The 23,501-nt window shown below is 47.9% G+C and overlaps 1 protein-coding gene across 1 annotated transcript in view; it reads left to right on the forward strand.

The window, feature by feature from the left end:
- The first annotated feature begins 17,426 nt into the window (after positions 1–17,426).
- The window catches only part of NGEF (neuronal guanine nucleotide exchange factor), a 36,811-nt gene continuing 30,736 nt past the window's right edge, over positions 17,427–23,501 (forward strand). Inside the window, exons 1-2 of the mRNA XM_028105233.2 lie at positions 17,427–17,533; positions 18,238–18,380. Of these exons, the coding sequence (XP_027961034.2) occupies positions 17,427–17,533; positions 18,238–18,380 (250 nt within the window). The remainder of the gene's footprint in view (positions 17,534–18,237; positions 18,381–23,501) is intronic.

Raw genomic sequence — 23,501 nt, forward strand, 5'->3', positions numbered from 1 at the left:
TGGGGATAATAATAATGCTTAACTCATTATAAGTATTATGAATAAAACAAGTTAATATCTATATTAATATCTAAGTGCCAAGAACAATGATTGTTACCCAACACACATGTTACCTGTTATTACTTCTCAATGATTTGTACTTGCTGCACTCCAACCCCTCCCCTCCATGCTGCACAATGTTCCCTGGATAGTTCTATTCATCCTTCAGGTCTCAGCTTCTTCCAGAAAGCCTCCCCTGACCCACCACCCCTCCCTCAAGCTTCCTGCTTTAGGCTGTATTAGAAACTCCTCTCTTGAGCTCTCATAGCACCATATAATATCCCCATCATATATCCTAATTTATAATTTCCCCACGACTTATTTGTCTATTCTTTTAGATGATGACTAGTTTGAAAGCTGGGCTGATCTCTTTGTTCACTGTCATATCCCCAGGCCAAAGACAGTTGAATAAATAAAGGAATGAATGACTCAGATGCATGCCTCCCTGATCAGAGAATACAGAATGAAGTACCCATTTTTAAGTTGTGGATGTTATTCCAGGGCCCACTTCTAGAAAGCACCATTCCCACTGTCATCTATGTAAAAGGTAGCCTGGAGTTGAGCAATGCACAGCCTGAGCTACTGTACACAACAGCCCCGACCACAAATGAACACAGTTGCCTTCGTAGATGATCTGTTCCGTTATCCATATATCAATAGGAAGAATGAATTGTTTTTGTCGTTAGCTGCTCTAAAACGAAAATCACTCATTTCGGTAGATGTTTCACCCATGCAAACTGCAGGAACCCATTCATTTATACGTTCATTCAATGCATATTTACCGAGGACCTTCACTGTTCTGAGTGCTGATTTCTATCAGAAAACTTCTCTGGTGACTCAGGGGGACATCTAGCGAGTACTTCCCCTGGCAGCTTCCCAGAAAACCCCAACATCCTGAAACCCATGGTCCAGGAGCCCATTGTTGGGCCTTAGTCGTGTAGCCCTGATGCATTCTTGCTTGGAAAGGCTTCCAGGCCGCAACCCCCTCAGTCACGCTCCATGGAGGAGACCGTGTGGCCTTGACAGCATATGTCCTGGAGTGAACCCGGAACTGCCCTTTTAGGGAAGCTGCTGGCTCTGGGCAGATCATCCTCAGCAGAGGACAGGGATACTGAGAATTTTGTCCCACTTCCTAATTTTCATGAAAGGGTATATGTCAGCCATCCTCTGGACTTATTCATTCATTCATTTGTTCATTCATGTTAAGCATGTTGGTCGTGTAGGAGTAGCTGCCTCAAATTTAAACGATCGATATCAAAAGGCAAATACACTAATCCCTTTTCAAAGATAGAGTGAGCAAAGCAATTGATCACGTTTCTAAGACTTCCCAACAAAAAGATGCCAAAGTAAGAAAACACAAACTCCCGAGATGTTATCTGGCAAATTACACTATTTCTTGTAATTTACAATCAGAAAAACATAGTGATCCCTGTGAGAGCAATCAATATCTCCATTAAAATGTACTAGATGCTCTGACAGATCATCTTCCAAAAGTCCTAGAACTTATACCGACTGATGGAGAAAGCGGCGTTCCAAACAACACAGTGAATGCCACTGATCAAAAAAGTTTCTGAAATTTAGAAGTATGCTCTGTCCGCAGCATTGTGAGAAATACACGGGAAAAGGTACAGACAACACTTGAAGCAGTGCTTGCTGCAGGAGGCACTTGGTAAATAAACGCCTGTGGGAGTTTGGAGAGCTTGAGGTCCCTCGGCAATTCCAACTTCAGCATGATTCCTGTGCATCGTCCTTGGACTTCACATTCATATTTCCGGTTTTGAGAACATTCACTCAGCTTTATTGTTCAAGGTCTGCTTTAATCACCACACACAGCACACACAGCCCAGGTCCCTGGCCTCGGCTTGAGCCCTGTGCTGTCTCCAGCAGAGCCCTTCTGGGGTGCGGGTGAAGGCCTTCTGGAGGATGAAGGCTCAGCCGCTTTGTTGGTGATCCAGGCTGGATGCCCGGGCTGCACCCTCACCCACAGTGTGTGGACCCGATCATTTCGTGCCTTCCTTCCACCCTTCTCCTCTCGCAGCAAAACCTCCATGGACACTTTTTTCAGTAACATGCCTCGGGCTCACTTTAAGAGATGCTATAAAAAAAAAACTGTGCTCAAAATTTCCTGTTACACTGACTAGCAATACCACTGAGCATTCCATCCTTCACACAGCGTGAGAATCCATGGGAGAGATGGCTTGTTCTGCCCAGAAATGATTTGCTGGGATTTCCACTGCACACAGGGAATTGGAGGGGGTGGGGTGCGGGCTACAGAGAGAGCAAAGAGCGAGGGATGTGGCCCTCGGCACCCTGTGGGTCTGCGTGCCCCGAACAGGAGCCTTACACCACCCATTCCCTTTCTTCTCTCCAACGAGTATAATTGGCGCTGTGGGCCTCTTCAGTCCTGACATTGCCAGTCAGGCAAGTATAAAACCTCCAAATTAAGATCTTGACTCTGCACCGTAGAATAAAAGCAAGCTCGATTTTGGCCAGGTTTAATTATTATGCCAGGAGTCAGATCTTCCCAGGTTGCAAAGTCACAAGTCTGCCAAGAGAAGGCCGTCACCCCTGGACTGGGGACAGAGAGCTAAGGCCCTGTGTGTAGGCAAAAGAGATGAGATGGCTGGATGGGGGTGGGGGGGGTCAAGGAAGAAGAGCAAATCCCAGGTGGCTCCTTGCACAGAGACTGCTCAACCTGACGAGGGCCACAGGAAGTAGCTGGGATGATGCACAAATGGACAGTCCTACATGGCTGGCCCACTGGGGAGGCAGGGAGGACCCAGTTGTCTGTCCACTTTGGAGTTTCTGCTCTGGCAAGTGTCAAACTCACGAGACGGGGCGGCAACCCTGGTTGTCCTTGGAACTCTTCTGGCAAAAAGCTGAAGGAGTGCGTGGGAGCCCACCTCCAAGATGGCCCCCAAGGCCCAGCACCCAGTATTCACACCCTCCCGCCGAGTGGCCATTTCTACCTGACAGGTGGACATAATGGCTGTGAATTGAAGTCAAGGTCACAAAGGGCAGTGGGCATCAGTTTCTCCCTCTCAGGGATCACTCACTCCATGTTGTGAGAACACTCAGAAGGCAGCCCGGGGAAGAGCCCACGTGGCAAGAAACTGAGGCTTCCTGCCAACAGCACGTGAATGAGCTTGGACGTGGAGCCTCCCGGCCTGGCCAGCAGCTGCATCACAGCCTCATAAGAGACCCTGAGCCAGAGCCCCGGGCTTCCTGATCCTCAGAAGCTACACGAGAGAATAAACATTGCTGTAAGCTGCAAAGTCTTGGGGCTGTTTGTCACACAGCAATAGATAACTACTTCCCTGGGAACATTCTATAAACTGTGATAGAAGGTAAATTCTATGTAAACACATCAGATGCTGGGCAAAATGCTTGGCATCAAGTCATTCTAAGCCCACCTGACTTTAAGCCTGAGGGTTTACCTGCCCCCCAACACACACACACACACACACACACACACACACACAGCCCTTAGGCAATGACTCTGCCAAAGTATAAAACTCCAGCTTCCTTGTCACAGTGAGGACAAACCCCGAGGGGCAGTTTATGCTCCAGAGCCCCTGCGGGGCAGCTGGGACCCGGGCCCTGTCTGAAAGCACTTCCTTGCTTGGCATTCTCCTCTCCCTGGTTTGCTTCCTTGCTCCTGCGCACTTTCCCCGGAAGCTCTACCATAATGAATCATCTGCACCAGTCTTTGCCTCCAAGAAACCTGACCTAAGATACCCCTTGTGAAAACCTAGCCTCCTCGAAAAAAGAAAATTAAAGACATCGCATCTTACTGAAAGTTCCCTTAAAGTGATCAGACCCTTAGAGACATTCTTCTGTGCCCATAATTCATTAAGATAACTTAAACAAAGAAACTATAAGTTTACAGCGTTAAATATGTCATTTACCCAGCAATTTTTCAAAAATTATTTACAAGGCCTCTATTCTGTGCAAGACAATGAAATAAATCCTTTGGAGACCATAAAGATGAAATAATGTGTTGGTGTCACATTCTCAGTATTTTCTCGCGTGAGGTTTTGGGATTTCACACAGTGATCATTAAAGTTGGTAACAGCCAGCGATGTGCGGGTTGGGTGTCACAGCAGGTGCTGAGGTCTGACTGTCTATAGGGCTTTGTAGATAGTGGATGCTCAACAGTCACTTGTGGAATAAATAAATTACTGAACAGTTGGCAGTTGATATAAATTTGTCAGCTATTCTTCCTTGCATTTTTTTCGGAAGCATGTGGTGAAATTGATCATATGCTAGTGAGAAAAAGACTGAACCGACAGACAAGGCAAGTCTGGTTTTGATGGTGACAGTTTCAGATCAAACTGCCTCAGACAGAGGTAGGGGGACACTGGCAGTGGTCAGGGGACTTCCTGCAAGTGACTGGAGGTGTCAGCAACTGTTCAGGACTAAGGGGCCTCCGCTGAGACCCACCCCACCCACGTGGTCCTGAGAGGGGTCGTTCCCCCTTGGTTGTCTTTTCTACATCTTTTCTATAAAATCATGAAACAATTATCTTGCCTGCCTCAAGGCAGGGGCTGGCCCAGAAGACCCTGTGAGGCTTCTCTCTGGCCCCCAGCCCCTCATCTCCTGTGGGAGAGTAGAGTGAGGATTCCCAGGGGGGCCGGGGAGGGTGGCTGCAGGGCCGACGCCACCACCCTCCATTCAGCATCCATCAGTTCTCACTGATTCTTTGATTCTCACTGATTCTTTGATCTTTCCTACAAAATGGGCCATTTTTTTAAGCTCATATAAACAATATGGCACACTGTATTTAAAATCCATTAGAAAAACATATACATCCTAAAATTCAAACAAGCAAAAAACACACAAAGATTATTCACAAAAGAACAATGCTAAACAATCACAAACCAAAAACTTCACTAGGAAAGAAAGAAATGTAAAATAGAACAATATACTGTTTTTCATGTATCAAATTGTCAAACTGTTTAAAATTCTAATACTGGCTATTAGAAAGAATGCAGAGGGAGACACTCGGGTGTAAACCAGTATAAACATTTGGGATTTCATAATATATGTGAAAGGCACTAAAAATGTTCTAATCTTTGACCAAGAGTCTATCTGAATCAGACAAAGATGTTTCTCACTGAGCTATTTACATTTCATTTCATCAGGTGGGTGTTTTTTGGGCATTTACCATGATCCAGGCTTTGCTCTAGGAACTGGGGGTCTAGCAGTGAACAAGGGACCAAGAGCTCTGCCTTCATGGGGCTCACATTCCAGTGGGTCCTGGCACCCCAGAGCTCCTGAGTTTGGCAAGGTGACTGGCAAATGCCCCTTCATTCCCTTGGCCTTTGTACCATCCCAAACTCAATATTCTACACCTTACAACCGACCGCCACACTTAAACTTGATCGTTTGTACATTTCTTTAAACCAAATGTGCTGTTTCTCTAAATATTTTTTCTTTCCCCCAACTTTTCATAAAGAAAAAATTTAAACACCCAGAATAAATGAAAGAATAGTACAATGAACTCCCATATACCCTCAGCCTAGATTCAAAAAACTTAACAGCCTGCATACCTGCGCTTTCTCTCTCCCCTCCTCCATTTCCTCTAAACCATATGAAAGTAAACTGCAGGCATTATAGCACTTCACATTTAAAAAATCCAGAGTACAGCTTCTAAGAATAGGGGTGTCCCTCTACGTAATCAGAATGCCATTATCACACCTAAGAAAATTCACAACCGTTCCATAAGCTATCTAAAATCCAGTCTCTATTCAAATTTCTCCTGATGGCCCCCCAAAATGGCTTTCATGGCTGGGATTTGTGAACCAAGATCTCACCAAGTTTCAAGCACGGCATTCGTCAGTTTGTTCTCTTCAGACTCCTATAAACTAAAATATCTCCCCACTTTGTTTTTCTGACTGACCTTTTGAGAATCCAGCCTTGTTGAATGCAGCGTGGCCCCCACTGTGGATTTGTGTGACTGCCTCCTTACGCGCTGTTTTAACTTGTTCCTTTTCTGCCTGTATGATCTTTCAAGGGGAAGTCAGGGCTAGACGCTTCATTAGATGCAGCTTAACCATTTTTAGCAAGAATGCCATCCAGGTGATGTGTGCTTCAAATTGCATCCCATCAGGAGGTATTTGTGTCAGCTGACCCACTACTCCTGATGCTAAGTTTGACCGTTTAGTTAATGTGGAAGCTGCCAGATTGTTCTGAAGAGAAAGTATGATTTTTCCTTCAGCAACTATTAAGTCATCTGTAGAGAGATAGTTTGGAACCATGTAAACATCCTCTTTCCTAATAACCTATTAACTCCGTGGCTTTTAACATCCGTTAATGATCCTTCCTGAATTAACCATTACATCGGGAATTGCAAAATGGGAATGTTCTAGTGTTTCTTCTACTTATATTAGGTGATATTTTCTATGAAGAGGACTCCTCCTTTGTTCTTTGATTTGTTTTGTTCTGTTTTTGAGTATCAGTATGGATTCATAATGATTTTGTTTTCGGTCTGTTTTTTTTAGTTCAATGTGCTTTTTAATCCATTACTGTCATAGTCTTCTGATGCTCAAACTGTCACAAATGTAACCAATAGGAGCCCCTTTAAGCTGGCTACTATGTCTCTTTGATATATCTCTTCCCGTCATTGAGCATTTCCTTCCCTTCTGACAGAGCGAGATCCTTTATATACTTTCTTATACTTTCTATATCCTAGACCTGCAGTCAGCCACTTCTCCAAAGAGCCCTGGTTCCTGTTAGTGCAGAACAGTATTTAGAAACCAACATCTGGTGGCTCTGTGTGGTCATTACTCTCGGCAGGTCAATGCCTCTAGGACTTTGCAGGACACACGGCTAGGAAACGTGTGTGGGTGTGCACACCTGCTCAAATGGATGCCTTTGATTGCAATCCTACCCAGGGCGTTCCTCTTTACTCTCCGCATTGTGTTGGCATCTCCCCTTCCTAAAAGTGAGGACCCTGGCCGTCAACATCAGTACATTGTAGGATATTTCTCTACTCTCCAATTACAGAATTTCACAGTGACTCTGTGCCATCACCGACAACAAATCTACCATATTCTTTTCCTAGGGCTGCTGTTTCAAATATATTTTTTAAAGATTTTATTTATTTATTCGTGAGAGACAGAGAGAGAGAGAGAGAGAGAGAGAGGCAGAGGGAGAAGCAGGCTCCCAAGGAGCAGGGAGCCCGAAGCGGGACTCGATCCCAGGACCCTGGGATCATGACCTGAGCCGAAGGCAGATGCTTAACCATCTGAGCCACCCAGGCGCCCCTAGGGCTGCTGTTTCAAAGAGTACCACAACCTGAGTGGCTTCAAAATAATAGACATGTGTTCTCTCCCAGTTCTGGAGAGCAGAAGTCCAAAATCAGAGCATTGGCAGGGCCATGCTCCCTCTGAGGGCGGCAGGGGAGGGTCTGTGTGCATCTTTCCTAGGGTCTGCAGGCTGTTGGCAACCCTTGACTTTCCTTAGCTTAAGAGATGCATCCTTCCAGTCTCTGCCAACGTATTCACATGGCGTTCTCCTGTGTTTCTGTGTCTCTGTGTCCAAATTTCTCTCTCCTTATAAAGACCCCCATTATTGGATCAGAGCCCACCTTAATCCGGTATGACACGATCTTAGCTTCGTTGTATCTGCAAAGACCCTCTTTCCAAGTCACGTCACCTTCACAGGTACCAGAGCCTGGGACTTCCGCACATCTTTTCAGGGGACACAATTCAACCCACACCACTTACTGAGTGAAGTTTAGAATTTCTTTGCTTTTTTTAGTCCCAGAAGAGATAGCTCTCAGTCATGGTATAGAATATGAAATTCAAAAATTCCTTGAATTAATTTTTTTTTCTGTGTGGGTATGTTATCAATTTGATAAGTACTTAGGTTCATTTATGTCAGTGTATTTTCAGTTCCAGAGTCTGGTTTTCCCTGCAGACTTGCAGATTTTTCTTTATTCATTGAATATGTAAAACATCTACATGGTTTACAAGTCAAAACTCTATGAAAAGGTATACCCAGAAAAGTCTTACCCTCTGCCCCACCTCTGGAAGTAACCAACTTTCCTAGTTTCTCTGTTTTCCTTCCTGCACTTCTTACTTGAGATAAGAACAAGAAAATCGTGTATGGACCTGTGTAACTTCCCCTTGTTTAGTTCACATACTTCGTGGGCTTGTTCACAGCATGCTCCTTTTACACAAAGCTGGAAATCAGCCACTGTCGGGTCAGGAATGCCTCCCCGTGCTCATGTCTCCAGCTGCATAGTACTCCATTGTGTGCCTTCCTCATAACATATTTATCCAGTCTCCTGGGTATGTAGGTTCTTTCCGATATTTTGCTAGAAAAAAATAATGACACAGCAAATAACCTTGTGCATATCTTGTTTCATAGTACAGGGTAAATTCTTAGAAATGCAATTGCTGGGGCAAAGGGCAAACTGTCTCCGTGCCATCAGGCTGACGTGACAGAATACCAAAGCCTCGGAGCCTTATAAAGAACATTTAGGGGGCGCCTAGGTGGCTCAGTCGTTAAGCGTCTGCCGTCAACTCAGGTCATGATCCCAGGGTCCTGGGATCGAGCCCCGCATCCGGCTCCCTGCTCAGCGGGGAGACTGCTTCTCCCTCTCCCACTCCCGCTGCTTGTGTTCTCTCTCTCGCTATGTCTCTCTCTGTGAAATCAATAAATAAAATCTTTAAAAAAAAAATTTAGTTTCCACAGTTCTGGAAGCTGGGAAATCCAAACCCAAGGCAAAGGATCTCTCTGGAGTCTCTTTTATAAAGACACCAATCCCATTCACGTGGACTACATCCTTATGACCTAATCACCTCTCAAAGCCCCCACCCCCCACTCCAAATGCCATCACCTTAGGGTTGGGATCTCAGCATCTGAATTGGGGGGGACAAAAACATTCAGTCCACTGCCCGTCTGTGCTTCTGTCAGTTACAGGCAAATTCCCTTCCATATGAGGTTGGGCAAATTTGCTCTCTCATCAGCAATGTATATGAAAGCCCGTTTCCCCTGAAGATTTTCAGTTTGATAATAACTGGATTTCAATCCAGAAAACTTAGAGTGCTCCATCCTTAAGACAAGTGCACCATTGATGGAGACACAGGAGGTAGAGTGCTGAAAACGAGGGCCTTGGGTTAAGGAAGGGACATCGTATATTTGAAGGTGTTCTCAAGGGGAAGGAATTTTTCCATTCTGTTCTGTCATTTCTCTGACTCACTGTGTCGAGGAGGCTTGGTAAGAATCCATCACTTCTAAGACAAAATACTCAACTGATGACAGGTTAGAGTCTCTTTCTTTTTTAAGAATGAATGCTAATTTCAAATGGAAGAATGTCTTTCGGGCAAGCTTAAGACCCTCCTCTGAGACCCCTACAAAAGATCCTCATGGTTAAGAAGAAAAGAGAGACTATTAAAGACTGTATTTTATCCTGAGCCTAATAGAGCAACAGGCCTAGAGATCCTGCTGACTCTGTGAGAAATAAAAGCCACTCCAAGGGCTGAGTAACATTTTAGCAACAGCGATAATTTAGCATGCAATCTTCACTGCATGGAAAAAATGAGACATGGGTTTAAAATTAGGAAACGAAGCATCAACTGGTCAGCTCAGGGGAAGGGTAAACAGTAAACAGGGAAAGAAACAAAAGTGAAATTTCATTTCTTTGTTGGTAAACGGATGCTCCCCCCAGGTAATAATGGTCCCTCCAGCTGAAGGTGCACTTAACTTTCTAGAGAGTAGCAAGGGAAGGTCTGTGGTTCGTGGGTAAAGGGCAAGGATCCATGAGACGTTTCCAAGACTGTGACTTACCCTGAGGCACTGGGATGATACCAAAGCGTGCCTGTGTGCTTGTGGATGTCCAGAGCCTCCAGGATGTATACAAGGTCTCTGCCCACGCAGCAAGGGAGGTGACATCAATCAGGCTGACTCCTGTCTCCTTGCATGGTCCCAAAGGACAGAGAATTAATTCTCCAAGAAAGTAATCAAGCTTTAAGAGAAGCTCTGGTGAAGTGCTCCAGGAGAGCCTAGGACTGAGTGAATACAGCCAGCTATGGGATGGAATAGGGGGTGGGCTTCATGGAGGAGGTGGCATTTGAATTAGCACAGGTGGGATGTAGCCACACAGCAGGGGCAGGGAAGGGCTCGGGGCCTTAGGGAGACCTGCCTTTGATGGGAGGCAGTGATTTCTTTGATGACTTCTTTATGACACCGTGACTTCAGTTGAAAAGGCAGAAAAGCATCCTGATTAGAAGTCATGCTTGTGGAATTATAGAAGGAGAGGGGAATTTCTGGGAAAGGGACTATTTTTATAACCAGGCCGATTAGACTATCAGGTAAGTGCTTTAGTTTTAGAGATGCCAGGAAGTGATCTACTGTAAAATTTGAATTCATGATTCCTTGGAAACCGAAGAGCTTTTTACAAGATTTATGTAATGAATTGAGGTGTCTCCTCCCCACCCCACCCCCCCACATCATGTAAATCTAGAGAACACACAACAGCTCAGCCCTCTTTTCAAGTTCATCAGGATTCTCCACGGTTATGTGAACGCCTTAAACCCATGCTCTAAATTTATGCACATTAAGGGACTGATGTTGTTTTTGAAAGTAACTTTTTTTCCCCTTGTTACATAAGTGACACATTTATTGTAGAAACAATTTTAAGCACGCGAATAGAAAAACAGGAAAATTCCCTGAGAATCCAATCAACTACAAGTACTGTGAAATGTTTTTGCGATCATTCTCGCAGTCCTTCTTCAAATATATATGGATGCCTAAAGTTCCATGTCCAGAAGTCTATTTATAAACAAAATAAGATCATACTACCATCCAGTTTGGGAATCTGCTTTTCCATTCAGTATATTATGGACATCTGTCCAGATTGTTAAATATTTTCTAAATCGTTTTTCATGATACTCCGTTTTAGAGATAGGTTCTAATTTGAATAGTCAGTCTCCTATCGTTGGACATTTAGGTTGCTCCAAATGTTTCACTATTAAAAATAACATGACAATAAACATTCTTATAGCCCATTTTTTCCACACAGATTCTTATAGCTTATTAGGATATATTCCTAGAAATAGAATCTCTTCGCTAGAGAGTATGAACATTTGCAGGTTTATGCTCTGGGTTGCCAGGTTGCCCTCCAGAAGAGTCGTACCAATTCACACTCCCACCCCCAGAGGCAAACGACAGTCTCCAAGCCTCGGCGAACGCTAGCTGTTCATTTTTAAAATGATTTGATTGCTGTGTATCTGATAGGTTCTTGAAATAGCTGCTTTCTCTTTATGCTCGCATCCATTTATTTGGTGCTAATTTGTACACTGTGGTCACCAGTTCCCTTATGAAGAGTCCTCAAAATAGAAATATCAAAAGTAGTCAAAACCTTTGAATTTCTGGGGGAAAAGGCTTGGCTGTGAACGTGATGATGGGCAGTGGAGGACCGGGCACTTGGTCTGACAGCATATCTTGTTCTCGTCCATAAAACAGCTTTTGCAAAGTGATCGATCCCCACCAAACACGTATTGGCCTTTTCATGAGACTCTAAATCCTTATCCTTACTCCTGGTGACTTAACAAAGAACATTCTCTCTTCTGGGTGTTAAGGCTGAGGTGACTGATTCCAGCAGAAAATGAAAAGTTACCGTGCTCCTTACTTCTTGTTATGGAAAATACTTCTCTGAAATCCAGTTATGTGCAATTTTCAAGGAACAGTCTGTGAACAATTTCTCGTTATTAATTTTGTTAACTATGTGCCATTCCTTCAAAGCTACTTTGTTTATGAATGGACATCTTTTTCTTTCTCATTTTGTACCTACACGATTTTGCTACATTTGGTTAATGGTTAAGGCAATAAATTCTCCATTACAACAGTGAATGTATTTTAGTGCTATATGTAGGCTTCCTAAGCACTAATGATACCGATACTAATTCCTATTTGTATAGTACACTATACTTACTATATGTAGGACTAAATTAGATCTAACTGTATAGTTTATAAGATAATTTAAAATGAATAAATTTAAGTGGAAGGAGGTGGGCTAGTCATCCCTTTACAGTTTGAGTTTCAGCGAAGAGCGTATAAACCCCCATGGCCGCAACCTAAAATGTAAATTATGTGTACTGGGGCAACTCCCTATTTACTCTAAATTTCAGCCTCCACATACCTTGAAAATCACAGTATTTTTGATTCCCCCTTATTCAGGATGTTCCTATTGGTCAAAAGCCCATGACATCACCCACAGCCAAAATTCTTGGACCCTATATGTCCCAGGCTCCTCGGTTAGGAATATTCCAAAGAAAGTCACAGCCCAGGTCCCCTCTCATTTCCCACAGCTCCAGATAAAGACACAAGCATTACAGCTTCTTATCCCCATGAGTTATTTTAGGGAGCCAGCTTTGAGAAATACATTTCCATCAAGGCCATAGGATTGTCTGCATGTCATAACTGAAGACAGGGCCAGCATTTGTCCCAGCCTCTTAAGGACGCTATAAGGACACACCAACCATCAAAATGCTTTGGAAATTCCAACATTTCATGAGCCAAGCAACAGCATCCAGGCTGCCTCCCACATCTGGACGTGGAGCAAAGCTTGGCCACCTATTTTTTGATTCTGAAAATGTATTTCAGCACAGCAATACCAATCTCCAGCAAGTAAGCCTGCTTCCCAGGATCGCTGAAACCTATCCAGCGTTGGCCTAGCTCCTTAAACCAGCCCAAGGTTCATATGCATCTCTTCGTCCCTCTGAGCTTTTCCCTATTTAACTAAAACTGTAACTGTCCACCATAGCAACCATATCAAAGAAAAAGAACAAACACAAAATACTCCTCACTTTACCAAAACAGCGAATCCAGCCTAAGTGGTTTTTTCTTTTTTTTTCTTTTTTTTCCCCTCACCAAAACAGGTCACAGCGACCTCCCCCAAGCTTGAGGCAGCAACCCCAGAAGCCCACTAGTTCCCAAAGAGGTCAGTTAAAGAAATATCTTTGTTGGCCAAAGGACAAGATGTACCACCAGGGAACGCCAATGCTACACTCAATAACTGTAGAAGGAGGACTGGAACCAAGGATACATCCATGCAGGCTGTTTAGGGAACACAGAGGAGAGGCTGGTGATGTTTGGGGACAGCTTACCTGTCCACCCTCACTTCTGACACCAACTGCAGAGTCTGAGGGTCCCTTACTCAAGTTCAAAAATACGGTAGAAGGACTCAGAAGTCACTAAGAGCTATAATACTCAGTTATGGCTTAGTCCACGAAAGGCTATGGATTTCAGTCAGCCAAGGGAAGAGATGCATGGACAGAAAAGTCCAGAAAAGGTCCACTTGGAATTCCAGTTGTCTTCTCCCAGTGGAGTTCTGACCAGGACTCACACGTGTGACAGCCAGGAAAGCTCACCTGAGTCTTGGTGTCCAGAGTTTTCATTGGGGCTCAGTCACCTAGAACCGTTTGGCCACTCAGTCTTCAGCCCCTCCGGAGGTTGAGCTATTATCACCTGGCCCAAAGCCCCCACCTTATCTGCTCCCAGGTCTCCAGGAAAGCAAAGACACTCTTCTTATCAGATAAGCCATCCCCGTGGCTTAGAGATCACCTCCCAGGAGCCCAAGGCAAAGGCTAAATCTCTCTTTGGGTAAGATTAATTCTTCACTACAGAGAGCTAAATTGATTGCTTTTAACTTATTTCCGTAACATTTACAACCCCACATTTGCGATTTATCTTCATGATCAAAAGTAAGGGAAGAACTCCACCTCACCAGTAAAATACTTCCAACCACGCAACAGAACAATCGACTTCTCGAAGTCTCCTCGCAGAGAAATCTTTCTATCCAACAGGTGTGGATTTCCAGGTTTCTCGGAGTTGCACTACAGTGAGAGAGGTACATCTTGTCCTTTTCCTAACTCTCTCCCTGAATTTTGGGGGTTCAGTTAACCTCGAGGCAGTAACCCCTTGCAGATTGACTGTTGGGGCTGCTGCCTATGTGGTTTAAAAGTGTTGATTTTCAAAGCAAGTGAAAAGCCTTCAGAGGGTGACAAAAATAGACTACTGTCTTTATGGCTTTAGAAGATACGGGTAACTTAATTAAAAGCTATCAAGCACCTGTTTCTAGACGTTTCCAATGTATATGTAAGGATTATCCTCTTACTACCAAAAAAAAAAAAAAAATTCCAAGTCGTTTTCCTACTAGGTTTAAAAATGCAAATGTGTCTTAACATTTGAGAGCCTGGTGACATGCCGTGTGACCCTATAAAACACTTAGAATAAGTAAATAGAAATGTGCAGTTCCTTTGTCCCACACAATATAGCATACTTACTAGGATATACTTCAAAACTCTGCCATTAGCCAGCTGTGTGATCTTGGGCTTGTCATTTTAACCCTCGGGTTCAGCTGCTTTTTCTGTAAAATGCAAGTGTTGGATGAGATCGTTTCTAAATTTCCTCTGGTTTTCCCTATTCTTCCTCAGAATAAAGTAACATTTGTAAATCTAAATGAGGGTTCCTCAAAGCAGAGATTGCTACATAAATAAGAATCCCCTTTGTTTTCAATATTTACCTTTTATAACCCAAAGGAAGAACTAAACAATGTTTAGGCTACACATATAAAATAACTGAATATTTTTGAAAAACATACCATTAATATCTTAGCAAATCGTATGGAGCACCCACCATGTGCTAATCAGGTATAAATATTTGAAATATTGATCTATATTTTGTGAATGATCCTGAACAAATATTGGTTAAATGGAGATTTTAGTAATAGCCTGATGAGCACTAAATCTGACAGGAGAGAGAATGTGCAGGATTTAGCTTAAAGTTATATGCCTTCAGAACTCAGTGACTTTCTAAACCGATTTTATAATTAGGAGGATATTTTTAGCTTCTTTTTCAATTGGAAGGTTTTGTTATGCTCATCTTAATATATGTAATTTCGCCTGAGTATTTTCTGATTTAAAAAAAAAAATGAATCTTTTCCCCTTGGTGAAGCAAAGTGTGAAAGTAACAGCTTCCAGCTTAGTGTTACATCAAATTTAAGGGCTGGTGAAACCATCCTAAGAGGTAGGTCCTAGGGACTGTCCACACAGTGCTCTTCCTTGGGCCCTGATGAAAAATGAGCCATGGAGGGAACCATGGCTTAGTGTAAGGATGGCCCTATTCACAGAGAATTACGGTGCCAGGTAATGCCGCTGGTTATTCACGGGAAGGGGCCTGGTGGGGATGCCCCCGTGTGCCTCAACCTGCAGGAGTGAGGACCTGACCAGGGGAGCAGAGTTCTAGCAGAGGGAACAGCACTTGCAAAGCTCAGAGCCTGGAAAAGTACGTGGTGAAGCTAAAGCCCCAGAGGAGCCGGCAAGGGCAGTGGCCCCAAAGAAACAGAAAAGGAGTGGCATGCTGGTGAAGAGCCTGGTACTGTGCCAGGGGGCTGGTGGCAATGGGACTGCAATGCAGGTTGTTGAGCAGGAAAGGGACCAAAGCAGACCCATAATTTAGAAAAGGGGCAGAGAGAAGGATGGACTGGGGAGAGGTCCAAATGCAGGGGTTGGGGGTGGGCAGTACTGCTTTGAAGGACTTTAGGGATCCGGGGGGCTCAGTAAGGCCCTGAGGCGTGGGGTGACAGGAAGAAGGTGGAGGCCAGCTCTGGGGTTCTGCCTGGTCTCCTGCTTGGCTGCTGAGAGCAGTGGCGACATGCGTGTGCCCTAGTGGAATGTATAGGAGGCGTTGGGGCAAATATGGCCAGAGAGCAGATGAAAATGTGGAGTTCAGGAGACGGTTGTCTGGGATCTGTGGAATGAGTCGAAGAAGGAAGGGGTTTGGCTTGGAAAAAGACCAGGTGGTTGTCATGCAAATAATTTGCAGCCTTAAGAGCAAGAGGTCAGACCCCTCCATGGTGGCCCCTCGAGGTGACCAAGAGCGAAGTGGCAGCTTTAGGGATTGGGATTCAGTCAACCTGAGTCCTTTTCTCAGAGTGAGAACTGGGGGAAGGCCCATGGGGGTTCTCCTGCTAGTGTCTGGGGAGGGGAGTTCCCTTCCAGGCAACAAGCCCCACCTCAAGCTGCTTTCTTTCGTCCCGCCCCAAACGCTCCCTTTTACCACAACCTCAGTGTTCAAGATGGCTGGCTAAGGAACCCAGCAGAGCCAACCTACTAACCAGTAACTAAAGCCCTCCCACCAGCAGTATTTGCAACCCAAAAGGAGGAATTGGTTAACTTAAACAAATGCCCAGTGGGTGGAAGGTACGGGTTACTGTGCAGAGGAAGATTCTCCACTTTGCTCTGCAGGCCACTCCCCACGCCCCAGGCATCCCCAGAAACCCGCCCTGGCCTGCGGAGGCCGGCCGCCGCCACCGAGGGCCCATCCGGGGGGGAGCGGGCAGGCTGGCCTCAGAAAAGGACACCGAGAACCAGGCCAGTCGTCTCGCTGGATGAAAATCCCTCTAGATTGCCCCGTCACACCGGGTCACTCACATTCCACTCGACTCCAGTTACCCCTTTTTGCTGGTTTTGTGTATCCAGAAGTGGATTGAACTAGTTATCCCGAAGGAGCAGATTGTAAGGGTCAATGTGAGCAGGCAGGGAAACCGGGTGGAAGTTTGAGGGCACTTTGTTTCTCCTCTTCTCGCTCCCCCATGCCCAACCCCGGCCACCAGGTCCTCCGGGTCTCCGAGCGCGGCCAGACCCGCAGGGAAGAGGCCTCCAGCCGGCCCCCTTTCCATAGTCTCTGTCAGGAACAGGGGTGCAAGGTTGCTCTAAGACCCCAGTCTCTACCTCGGGCTCCCTCAGACAGAGTGAGGACGCACTCCACTAAAGCTGGGTCCCGGGCATAGGGGCGGGGGTCCCCGGGCCGGTGCCTGTGGGGGGCAGCAGAGGATGCGCCGCGTGAGCCGGGCGGAGGTTCCAGGGGGCGTGGGGCAGAGGGTCACGTGACCCGCACCTCCCGAGTGCGCGGTGTGAGTTGGGGGGTGCCGCCTGACAACGAGGAGGGGCGGGAGGTGAAGGCGCTGGTCGCCGGCCCCCACCCATCCTGCCTGCCCCTCTCCCTGGGCGGGGCGGGGCCGCGGCAGGGGAGGGAGGCGCGGGCTGCACTTGGCGCCCGCGGGGCCCGGGTCGCGCCCAGTCCGGGCTCCCCCACTCCGCCGCCGCCTGGCCTCGCCCCCGCCGCGCGCTCCCCTCCCGCCTCCTCCGTTGCCGTGGCAACCCGGAGCCTCCAGGCGCGCGCCCGCCGGTCCGCCCGCCTGCGGGAGCGCTCGGCAGCGGCGGCAGCGGCGGCGGCGGCGGCGGCGGCAGCTCCGGCTCGGGCGGCGCGCTCTGCGACCCGGTTCTGGAGCCCACTCGTCGCCCGCGGCCCGGCTCCGAGCCCCCGGCACGGCCCGCGACCCGGCCCCAGCGCCCGCCCGGCCGCCGGCCCCCATGGAGCTGCTGGCCGCAGCCTTCAGTGCTGCCTGCGCCGTGGACCACGACAGCTCCACCTCGGAGAGCGACGCGCGCGACTCGGCGTCGGGACACCTGCCGGGCAGGTGAGGACGAGCGGCCGTCGCGACCCCCGCGCGCCTCCCCCCCCCCCACCGGCGGGAGACGCCGACCCCAGCGGCCTAGCGCCCGCCCCCGGCTCCTCAGGCTCCGCCGCCCCCCCACTCCCACGCGCTGCGTGGGTCGTGCAGCCTTCGCGCCCGGGGCTCGGGGTGCGCCCCGGCTCCGACCGCCGACTGCGGGACCCCTGCCCCGGCCTCCTCCCGTGCTCCCTCCCAAAGCGCTCTGGGCGCGCGCGTCCTGCTCGGCGCCCCCCTTCCCGCGCCGCGTGGCCCTGGGACGCGAGGATCGGAGCCCGAAGGGAGTCGGGGGCCGGAGGTCGTGTGACCGCGAACGGCGCGGGGTGAGCAGCGCCGGCTGGGATCCCGGCCGCCGGACCCGTCGGGGCGGCCGGTCGGCGCCGCGGAGCAGGCAGGGCGCGCCAAGTTTCCGACGCCTGCCCGCGAGCTCCGAAAACATGAAGGTTTTGGGCGGGCTGGTGTGGGAATGAATCACCCGGTCGCGCCCTGGTGCGGTGACAAAAAGGGCCTGTGGGGCCCGCCTGGCCCGGAGGGGCGACGGCCATTCGGCCTGGACCGTCCGGGGTAGGGTCCAGTTGGCCAGGGCCCCTCGTGCGGACGCCACTCGCGAGCTGGCCAAGGTGTGTCGCTGCTTAAAAATAACCGGCCCTGCCCCTCCTTCTCTCTGGCAGCGAGTCGTCCTCCACCCCGGGAAATGGGGCCACACCCGAGGAGTGCCCGGCGCTCGCCGACAGCCCCACCACGCTCACCGAGGCCCTGCAGATGATCCACCCCATTCCCGCCGACTCCTGGAGAAACCTCATCGAACAAATAGGTGGGTGTCCCTGGCGGCAGCCGGGCTTCGCTGGGGAAACGCGGGTTCCTGGCGGACTCCGAGGGTCCCCCTGCTCCTGAGATGTCGTTGCATTTCGGTGAGCAAAGGTATCTGATGTGACTAAGGAACGTTATTGACATATTTGGCTCTAAATGGTTCCATAGGCAAAACCACCACATTTCAATAGTGCTGTATAATTGGGCTTCAGCAAATGGATTTCTGTCCTCTCCGAAGAGGTGTACCTGCCCAGCCCCTTCCTGGGGAAGGGCCCTTTGTTCCCTTGTCATTTTTGCCAAAAAGACCAGGGGTGAGGTGCTGCTGGGCCTTGCAGGAGGGGGTGCTGCCTGAGCGCCTTGCCCCCCTCCCCCAGGGGCCGGGGGAAGACCTGGAGAGACAGCAAAGCCTGAGAATGGCTTCTGCAGAGACCCAGGCTCAGCAAGAAGAGGCATGGGGGACTTGGCTCAGGGGAAAGTGGAGAGAAAGTGGGCGCCCCAGAGGCCCCTGGGTTAGGAAGGCAAGCCTGGTTTCCCCTGCCTTTGCAGGAACGTGGCCGGAGGTGTGGGGCACAGCCTGTGTGCGCACCTTCCCCGCAGCTGCGGCTCATGTACTGGGTGAACGCAGACAGTGGATTGAGAAGGTGTCCCAAGAACTCGAGCACTTAGATTTAAAAGAGCACTTAGATTTAAAAGTCAAAAATTGCTAATGACATCCAACTAGTTCCCATGTGGGTTCCATTCTCTGGGAAATGGTACCGGCTGCTGAGAAAAGCTTTTCGTTCTAAAGTGTTGTCAGCGAAGCAGTTTATTCATTAAATGAAAATTCTAGGTTCGGAAATTCGCTTCCCTAAACGCATCGCCATCGTCCTCCATCCCAGACGTTCAGGTAGACGCGAAGTGGAAGTAGAGCTTCTGTTGCCCCAGGAGACCCTGCCTTCCGGAGACTTCTGGGGCCAGCCCCGTCTCCCCTGGGAGGGTTTTTCCAGGCTGAAGCCAGAGAGGAGCCGGGCCGGGCACAGCTGAGGGGATGGAAGCGCTGACTCCGGGAATTTGGTTGGTGTCAGGCTGGCTGGTGGCGGTGACGGTGGCAGATTTGCCCTTTATTTGCTGGGGGAACGGAGAGGGGCTGAGCTGAAGACAAAGACTCCTCAAAACCTTTTTCTCCCACCTTTCTGCCACGCTGTCCTTTGTGGTGAGGACAACCCCCTCTGCCTTGGCAGACGCTGAAAACCTTGACTTCCACCCTCTTGGAAGGGATCTCCCACGGCTCACATCCGTGTCGTAACTGGGAAGGACATAGAGTGGGGGTGGAGAGCTCCAGGCCTCCTTGCCCAGAGAGAGAGGCTCTCCTCTGCATCGGGGCATGTGGAGACACCTCTCCTGGAGGCAGCTGGTCCTGTTAGGCAAGTGGCACAGGCTTGAAGCTGGGCCCTGGCCCGCACCCCTGCTGGCCCTCCCATCCCTCATCTGGCAAAGTGTAGGGACTGACATTCTGAGTCTTTTCTCCCACTGCCCCCTTCCAGGCGCTGCTGGTATAATTGGTGAATATCTTTTCCTGGCTCCTGGGCTGGATCCATAGTAGTTGCTCACCAGCTGTGATGGACGGATGACAGCCCAGAGCTGTCAGCACCTTCTCACTTCCCTCATCACGGACTTGGGGACTGTGCTAAGCAGAGTCCTACAATAGCCCTCCCTGCTTTTAGCTCTAGGAAGGAAGTGAATCCTCTGCCAGGTTATCCGGAAAGGACCAATTCCTACAACCACAGTAAAATGAAGTGGGGAAGAAAGTGGAAAACGCGTATGGGCACATTTGCAGACCCCGTGTTCGAGTCTGCAGTGTCTCCCCCAGAGGGCGGAACAGAATTCCTCCGGGATTGTGCACGATACGGAGCACAACTGTCATTACAGATCACAGCCCCTGAGCCCCTGCCGTTGGTGTCACGTGCCTGGGCCCACTGTTGCTGCCTCTGACCTGACAAATGCTTGGCACATAGAAGGTGCTCGCTAAAAAATAAATGAATCCCCCGCCCTTTAGAAGTTTGTATTTGAGTGCTTCAAAGAAAAAAAAAATGATTCTCCTGAGAAAGTGAGATTTTTGAATGACTCCAGGGGCTTTGGCAAGAGGAGCTGGGGACTTACCCTCTTTTGTAGGGCAGCACACCCAACCTGGTACAAAACATTTTAGGTAGGGAAGATGGGAACTGGGTCTTGTATATCTGCATGAATATACTATGCCAGGTGCAAGATTCTACCAGTAAAGTTCATTTTCATATAAAGTTGTGCTTGCTGACTGTATAAAATACAAGATAGGAAAACATATTAAGAAAACAATGAATACAGAAATTTAATCAGCTAACATGTAGCTGCTCAGGTAAAGCTATGCTATTAGTCTGACTTTAAGACCAATAAAAATAAATAGGCATTGAAAAATGGTTACGCAGTGTGTCAAATAACTTTTGTAGTCACAGTAATTCCAGGAAAACTGGTATTTAAATTCATATTCTAAACACTTCAGAAAGAAGTAAGAGTTTTAAGAAAATTCTAAAGTTACTTGTTTTGGGAGTCTTTGGCTAAAAGTAACAGAATATCCAGCAAAAAATGACGGTAAACAATGGTATTTTTTCTCGTTGAGAGGTAGAAAATTCTGGAGTTTGGTTCATTCAGCCAGGCAGTTACCCAGCTCCTTTCCCTCCCCCATTCTCAGCGTTTGCTCTTCATGTCACAAAATGGCTGCCACAGCTCCAGGCATGGCATCCCCAAGCAGCCACATGTAAATGCAAAAAAGAAAAATTTTTCTTCAGGTGTCTGCTGAGGAGGGACATCTTTTTGGGAAGCCCTTCACTCTCCTTTTTTTTTTTTCTAAGTAGGCTCCACGCCCAGCATGGAGCCCAGTGTGGGGCTTGAGCTCACAACCCCTCAAGACCTGAGCTAAGAGTCAGATGCTTAACCTCCTGAGCCACCCAGGCGCCCTGGGAAGCCCTTCTCAAGGATGTAAAATGTCCCCTTACTCTCCTTGGCCAGGTTGTGTCATGCTCATGTCTGAACCCACCACTGGCAAGAGGGAGGGAGGTATGGTTTTTTTTCCCCAAGTGCTTCTGTTAAATTTATTTCCTGGCTTTCAGCATATATATGAGCAACCTGTACACTTTGAACCTAGAGGTTAGGACTGAGTGCTCTCTGTAAATCTCATAGGGCATATGAGGCCAGATTTTAAGGGAAATTTACATTGGATGTGGACATTTATTTTCTAAGTCTTGAGCCTAATTTCTGTGATTTTTTTCTCTTGTCAAGGGAGTCCCTAAGGCTAAGCCATTATACCACTGAGACAATTGAGAGCTCTCTAAAGAATAGTTTCTTTTTTGTTCGTTGTTTTGTTTTGTTGCTTTTTGTTTTTCCTCTGGAGAAAGTTTTTTTTTTTTAATTTTTTATTTTAATTCCAGTGAGTTAACATACAGTGTAATATTAGTTTCACGTGTACTTTAGAGGGTCACAGTGGGTTTTGATCAGTCAACGTTCACCCACTTCCCTGAGCACCGAGTGGGTCAGCCCCCAGAGAAAACCCCTCCCCTGGTCGCTGGGAACCCGGAGTGTCAGGGGATAGAGGAGAGACAGCCAACAGTGTCTGCCACAGTGTGATTTCAGAATTAATATTTTCAACCCGGCTACCCACAACGCTGATATTTCCGTCTCTTTTCACCGTATGTATCACACTGAGATGCTGGAGATAGTATTTACCCATGATGTGCCCACGATAGCATGTATAAGACATATTTTTGAACTGTCAGAAAGATGCCAAATTAGACACTTTTGGTGAAGCTTCGACACTGCATTTTTTTTCTAAAGTAGGCTCCACACCCAATGTGGGACTTGAACACAGAACCCTAAGATCAAGAGTCTGAAGCTCTACAGACTGAGCCACCCAGGTGCCCCAAAGCTGCATTTTTAAAAGGGGTTCAATTCAACAAGTATCTGAGTACCTGCTGGGTGGGAGGCTCATTCGCATTGAAAAGTGAATCCAAGTCAACTCATGGAAAGTTGGTTTCTTTAAACCTCTGTAAACACTGTGCATCAGAATCACAGGAGAACAGTTGGTTCAAGGTCAGCACAACAGTTATGTCTTATGCTCATGACTGGATGTGGTGGATGCAGTGGCATTAAACCTCTGTCTTTATAGATATTCAGTCCGGGTTGCATTTAACAGAGACTTCCCTTTTCTCTTTCTCGTTCCTTTGTCAGATTGCCTTCATGTTGTATTCTGCTGGGTTGGAACATTGCAAAATCACAGGATCTTAATTTTTTAAAGTAAATGCTGTACTTACCATAAAGGCTTTATAATCTCGCGTTATGGGGCATAGGAAGCCAACTAGTTAGTTCCACAGGGCAGATTTATGGGGCTCCCATTCATGAATATACTTGATCCGGCCACATTCAGGTTTTCTATCTTTCCTTTCCTTAAATCTCCTGTTTAGATATATTCAACAATGAGATAAGAAAGGAACAATTGCTAATGTTTGTCTGCATTGTAAGAGAAAGTGCTTTACAAGTGGTGCATTTATCCCAGTTAGAATTTTCCTGGGAAAATTATCTTTGTTTTATAAGTAGACATGTCCAGGGGCCCCGGCTGCTGTCCAGACCAGTATGTTCAGCTAGCTGCCTGCTGGACCTCTCCAGCTGGGGGCCTCTCTGGAGCACCTGGATTTCTCTGCTACCCCCGCCCCCCAGCACGAGGCAGTCCCCAGGACCCATCTTCTACCTTAACCCTGTTCCCTGAACCAGGCACGTGGCTCCATCCCTCCCCCCGCCTACATGCAGTTCAGGCCTCCATCATCACCCCCTTGGGAAATTAACACAGCCTCTCTCTTCCTATCCACACCCACCCAAAGATGGAGACCAGAGTTGCTTGCCTAAGGTCTCTCGGGGCCTCCCTCTTGCCCACGGCATAGACTGCCACCTCCATGGCATGGCAGGCAGACAAGACCTTAGTGGTCTGACCCCCTCCACACCCCTCCCCCCTCCCCACCCCCACTGCCTGGGGCCAGGACCCCCCCTTTCCCCTGAGGCTTTCCTGCTGTGAAAAGACAGTCCCTCCACCCTGAAACCAGGATGTCTGAAATGGGCCCCCCCA

This window comes from Eumetopias jubatus, unplaced genomic scaffold (genome assembly GCF_037043125.1).
Source record: "Eumetopias jubatus isolate StellerSeaLion01/CBP00866 unplaced genomic scaffold, mEumJub1_p1.0 scaffold_3, whole genome shotgun sequence".
NCBI classification, from domain to species: domain Eukaryota; kingdom Metazoa; phylum Chordata; class Mammalia; order Carnivora; family Otariidae; genus Eumetopias; species Eumetopias jubatus.